Source organism: Staurois parvus, unplaced genomic scaffold (genome assembly GCF_062004578.1).
Source record: "Staurois parvus isolate SC_StPar_1 unplaced genomic scaffold, SC_StPar_1.0 ptg000719l, whole genome shotgun sequence".
Taxonomy (NCBI): Eukaryota; Metazoa; Chordata; class Amphibia; order Anura; family Ranidae; genus Staurois; species Staurois parvus.
Window position 1 is genome coordinate 11,472,846 of NW_028318515.1, and position 6,000 is coordinate 11,478,845.

Below are 6,000 nucleotides of genomic sequence, written 5' to 3' on the forward strand. Positions count from 1 at the left end.
ACCCAGTGTCAGATTGCCCGCCACAGTCCCACTATAAGTCGCTGATCGCCGCCATTACTAGTATAGAACCATTAAAATTCCAGTACATATATCGCCATTTGTAGACGCTATAACTTTCATGTAAACCAATTAATTTACACGACATGTAGCAGAATACATTTTGGCCTAAATTTATGATGAAATTAGATTTTTTACATTTTTGTACTGGATGTGTTTTATAGCAAAATGTCAAAAATATAGGTTTTTTTTTTTCAAAATTGGCGTGGCTTTTTTGTTTATAGCGCAAAAAAAAAAACTGCAGAGGTGATCAAATACCACTGAAAGAAAACTCTATTTGTGGGAAAAAAAGAGCGTTGCATGACCGCGCAATTATCAATTAAACTAACATAACGCCGTATCGCAAATAATGACCAGGTCAGTAAGGGGGGGGGGGGGGGTAAATCCTCTGGAGGGCAAGTGGATAATACAATCCTAGATTGTAAGCTCCAAGGAGCAGGCCCTCGAACCCCTCGTGTATTGTATGGTTACTGTATTGTCTCATGTACTGTCCCCCACTATAATGTACAGCTCTAAGCAACTTTTTGGCGCTATATAAAAATACTGTATAATAATAATACTAATAATAATATTCTGGTAAATCTTTGTGTATCGGTACAGCTTGGACTGAGAAGAAAGGGGTAGGCAAAAAAAAAAAAAAGCATGTTGTAAAAACTAAACTCAGAACACAACAGCTCACACATTAAACCGCTAAGGCCTGATGTCCATTGTGTAGGGGCTGTAAAGTGTGCTGTTACAAAGCATCGCACGGTTTACTTTATTGAAGTGTCACAAAACAACACTTTATTCTTGTCTATGCGCTGCTGTGAAATGCAACGAGGGGAGCTGCACTGTGTAAAAAAATAGCAACATGGGTATTGTCAACATACATGTCTGTGTAAATGGAGCACAGAGGAAACAATTGTTTTCTATGCGTTCTGATATTGTTCTGTGCAGATTAACGCAACTCAGTGCAGATGGTGTGAACACAAGAAGCACCATGGACACTACAAGACAATACTCAGCTGTGTTGAGGATTTGTTAGTTGATTCTCCAGAAGGTAAGAAGTGTTTGGTCCATGTATTACACAGCCACTTCTCACTGCTCCTTGCTCTCAGGAGGAGACTGGTTGGTAAACACAAAACCCAATTAAAAAAAAACACAAAACAAAATGTACATGCATTTGATTCGCTTCCATTGAGGTCTATGTACCCAAAAACACACCTTCTTCCATGATAAAAGTCCCTGCACTTCTTTCAAACAACCACTTCAGGAAACTGCATAGATGTGAATGAGACCCAAAGGAAACCATGTTAAACTGACTGCTGTACATACCTGCACTTCTAAAAACATGCTAAAATACAGGTGTGAATCTAGCCTTAAATGTAGCTGCTTCATTTTCCACAGGATGCCTGTACTCCTCACATCACACTAAACAAAGAGGACACAAACACATGGATGCTGGGGCACCTCTACAGCTCACTACATGTTACAATCTGATTGTACAATCCCCTTTGGATCTACCAACTACGTAGAGGGCCTGTCTGATTAGATCGATAAGGTAGGTTCTCATAGTACATAGCTTTGGTAAACCCAAAGTTGATCGTACAAAGATTGTACAGTCAGGTTGTAAAGTGTATGGTGACCCCAAGGCTAAGTTCACATATGTGCAGTGTTTGTGAAGGCACAGCAGCACATTCATTCAAATGGGCTGCTGTACTTGTGGGAAACGCAGGAAAAAGACCTTTTACAAATGGCAGCCACAGGGAAAACATGCTGCATTTTCATTGCGAGAAATTGCATGGTGCATGGTTCCACAGTGAGTATAACAAGCATGTTTTACTGCACATACAGACTGATTTTAAAGTCAAGGGTTTAGTAAAATTTTAAAGTGTCACTAAACCCACATCATTAACTACTTGCCTACCGGGCACTTTTACCCCCTTCATGCCCAGGCCAATTTTCAGCTTTCAGCACTGTCACACTTTGAATGGCAATTGCGCGGTCATGCAACATTGTACCCATATTAAATTTTTATCATTTTTTTCACACAAATAGAGTTTTCTTCTGTTGGTATTTAATCGCCACTGTGTGTTTTCTTTTTTGCACTATAAACAAAAAAGTGCAATTTGGAAAAAAATTAAGTTTTTCTTTGTTTCTATTATAAAATTTTGCAAAGAGGTAATTTTTCTCCATCACTGATGTGCGTTGATGAGGCTGCACTGATATGCAGCACTGATGGGCATTGATAGGCAGCATTGATGGAAACTGACAGGCTGCACTGGTGGGCATTGATGGAGGCGGCACTGATGATGCTGCACTGATATGAAACAATAATGGGCACTGATAGGCAGCACTGATGGGTGGCGCCAATCTGCTCTGTGACAGTTGCAGGTTATCGGCAGTACTTCCTTATGCTGTCACAGCGTAAGAAAAAGTGCAGACGGCAACTGCATTTACTTGGTGATCTGCTGTGTCATTGGACGTCATATAACGCCCTCCCAGAACTGGACAACCGCACTGTACCCATTATTCAGCTATAGAGCGGTTGGCAAGTGGTTAAAAACAACGAATAAATGCTGTATTAATGTTGTTCATACTCACTATGGGATTCATTTTCTGTATTCTGCAAAAAAAAAAAAACCTGGTTGATCCTGCTGTTCTCTATCTCCCCCTACTATCCATATCTCCTCTGCAGCTGGAGATTTTGAAGGGCAGCATTGGCAGCTACTGCACATGCTCAGTGTTCCGTGCGTTTCTATGCTAAGCATTCAAACCAATCACATGTGAGCAGCCCATGTGACTATAGAGTCATACATGTGGGCACATATTGCATGTGGTAAATGACAGCCCATTCCCTCCTCCCCCATGCTTACTAACCAGCTAAAACACAGTGGGGGGGGGGGGATGTTACATCTTGACTGATGGAGGCTTCACTTCCTTAAAGCCTCGTACACGTGATGGAAATAAAAAAAAAAAAAAATATCGGAAGAAAAATAATGCTTTTGGAGCGATAATCTGATAATTAATACCCAGCTTTCAAGAGCCGATCACGACAGTTCATGTGAAAATATCTGAAGAGACATGCACGAAAATTACGATAACAGAACAAATGATTTTTGTTTAATCAGTCCAGCAGTCATTCATAAAAAAAAAAAAAAATCATCAAGTGTCCAAGACCGCGCATGCTCAGAAACTAAAGAATACATTACATAATATTACATCACTTTTGAAGTTGTATTCTTTTTTATGAGAATTTTCATAATTTTAGTAACCTCTTCATTTTCAACATGAGACTAGCATGAACCAAAAAAAAACGGGCAATCATTCGTCAGATATTCTCAACATGTGCACGAGGCTTAAGACATCGGCTGGAGGGGCGTGAAACAGCCTATGACTAGCAGAAATCCGCCCACATCGTGATACTGCCAAAAATAATAGAGATTTGATTTCAAATATATATTTGTATATGACAATGTAAAACAGTTTATTATGATGCATTTTTTTTTTTTTTTACTCTATTCCAAAGGTTTTTTATTTTAAACATGTGACCAGCAACAGAGGCTCCTCCTGCTTATGTTTCCATGCAGACAGGCTGGGAAAGATCTGGGTCATATGACAGCTGTGTATTGATTAGGAAACAGGTACTCAGAGGTTTTATAATTACAGTGCCATCATCCACATACAGACAGAGAAGAAATAATGTACGTAACCAGTGTGTGTTATGTACATATGTGTGTTATGTACATGTGTTATGTACATGTGTGTTTAGAAGGGATAATGCACATAACCAGTGTATGTTTAGTTTCATTGTAAATCGCAGTTCCAGACGTTTTTGTGGTTATTAAAAGTCAGCAGCTAAAAAAACTGTAACTGCTGACTTTTAATAAACACCCACTTACCTGTCCCGGAGTCCAACGATGTTCTCACCCATGCCATCCCTTCTCCCTTCCACAGCACCAGCATCTCAACTGTGGGCACCTGGCTGTGACAGCTCACAGCTTCACAGCCTGGTGCTCACTGCGAATGTGCAAGTCGCGCTGCGCATCTTGATTGATCCGGCAGTCTTCTGAGACCTGTGAAAGTTCCCAGGAGACTGCAGGAGTAAGGAGGGGGCCGAACTCGGAAGTGGGAGCGAGCACCTGTCAAAACCCAGGTACCCCCCCCCCCAAAAGGTGCCAATTATGGTAGTGGGGGGGGGGGGGGGAGGAGGCAAATAAGTGGGGCTTCCGCTTTAAAGGGAAGCAGCTGTTGCAGCTACCAATACATTACTAATGGCACCCCAAGCGCAGATCACAAATGCGATGCGTTTGCAGACCCCAGATGGTATGGTAATGCCATGCAACCTGCTGCAGCAAGTTTTTTTCATTAATAGCACATGCAGTACTTTTTTTTTGTGCGTTCGGCTGCAAATCGCAGCATATTCAAACGAATGGGCTACCAGATTACACTGCACAGGAACGCAGACTGTATTCCTGTGCGATTCTGGTGTAAACCGGCCCCAAGACATGCTGAGACATGTAGTACTACAACCAGCCCCACCACCTAATATCATGGTAAACCCAGGATGGAGGAGACACAAGAGCTAGCATACAACCCTCCCCTCCCAATGACTGATAAACACTGTATACACAGCCTGCCCTCCTTCCGCCCATTGCAGGACCGTTATTCACCTTGTATCTCCCAGCAGCAGCGAGCACTTACCGCTGACAGGTCGTTCAGGCGGTCCCTCATGCCCGCACAGGCTGTGGAGTCCCCAGAGTCACAGAGCGGCTCTCCCGGTGCCTGTCCAGAGGGTCTCCGCCTCCCGCACTCCGCCCGGTACCACAGCAACCGCACTGCTGGGAGCAGAAGCAACAGCAGAAGAGAACTTGCGCATGCGTGCCTCCCAGGGCCGGGACCTGAGCGATGGAAAATGCATGGGCGTGGCCACGGCGCTCTCTGAGCTGGGAATTTCTGGGAGCGTTCCATGTTGGTGCGTTCCGAGCCTCGTTCTGACTGAGCTCCTGCGGGAACAGGTCATGTGACCATTACTTTGCATTGGAACAAAAGTAGCAAAGCTGAAGGTGTCTGTTATAATGAAACACTAGGAACGGCTCATAGATCAGAGCAGCTATTCTCGATTGTTTCAACACAGAGGAACGTTTCAAATAACTTTCTGGTCTCAGGGAACCCCCTGCTAGAAATGACTACAGGGTCAATTCACTAAAAGTTTACTGAATGCAATAACAATGTCACGTGACGTATAAACAAGGGCGGGCTGACCATTTGGAAACTCGGGCATGGGGCCCGGGGTCAGTAGGGGGCCCCATGAGATGCCCCTGGTACCTTTTTTATAGGCTTTTTTGAGTTTGGGCAAGGACACAGAGGCCCCATGATCCCCTATTGCCCGGGGGCCCCATTAGTTGTCAGTCCACCCTGCGTATAAATTATCGCATCCATAGCAAAATGTTCTATTCACAAAAAATTTTTTTTTTTAAATTATTCTGCGGTATTAAGTGCAAAATTAAAAATATGTGGATAAATACCGCAAAAAAAATGTGGTAAGCTGTTAAGTCCAATTCTCAAACACAACATGAAGTAAAAAAAAAGATGCTATATTTATCATCAGAGTTTCACATGCAGTATTTTTTCAGATGCAGCGAGGGGGTCCCCCGCAACCCTTAGGGGTTTGGTAAGGATATTAAGGAACCCCACACCAACATCTTTTAAAAAAAAGGCTGTGTGGTCCCCCCAGCATTCATACCAGACCCAAAATCCTTTAGGATTCTGAGGAGACCCATACACCATTTTTTTTTCTTTTTATTTTGGTGTGGGGTTCCCCCAAAATCCATACCAGACCTAATAGCAATTTTTTAAAAATTTTGGTGTGGGGTTTTCCTTAACCGCTTCCCGCCCACCTGCAATGTACTGCGGACGGGCGGTAACTGCAGGCAAAGTGAAATACCCATATGTCAGTTTGCT

General features: G+C 43.0%; 1 protein-coding gene across 1 annotated transcript in view; it reads right to left on the reverse strand.

Moving 5' to 3' along the window:
• STX2 (syntaxin 2) overlaps positions 1–4,939 on the reverse strand; it is an 84,570-nt gene extending 79,631 nt beyond the window's left edge. Inside the window, exon 1 of the mRNA XM_089653747.1 lies at positions 4,741–4,939. Within this exon, the coding sequence (XP_089509873.1) occupies positions 4,741–4,770 (30 nt within the window). The 5' untranslated portion in view covers positions 4,771–4,939. The remainder of the gene's footprint in view (positions 1–4,740) is intronic.
• Between the last annotated feature and the right edge of the window lie 1,061 nt (positions 4,940–6,000).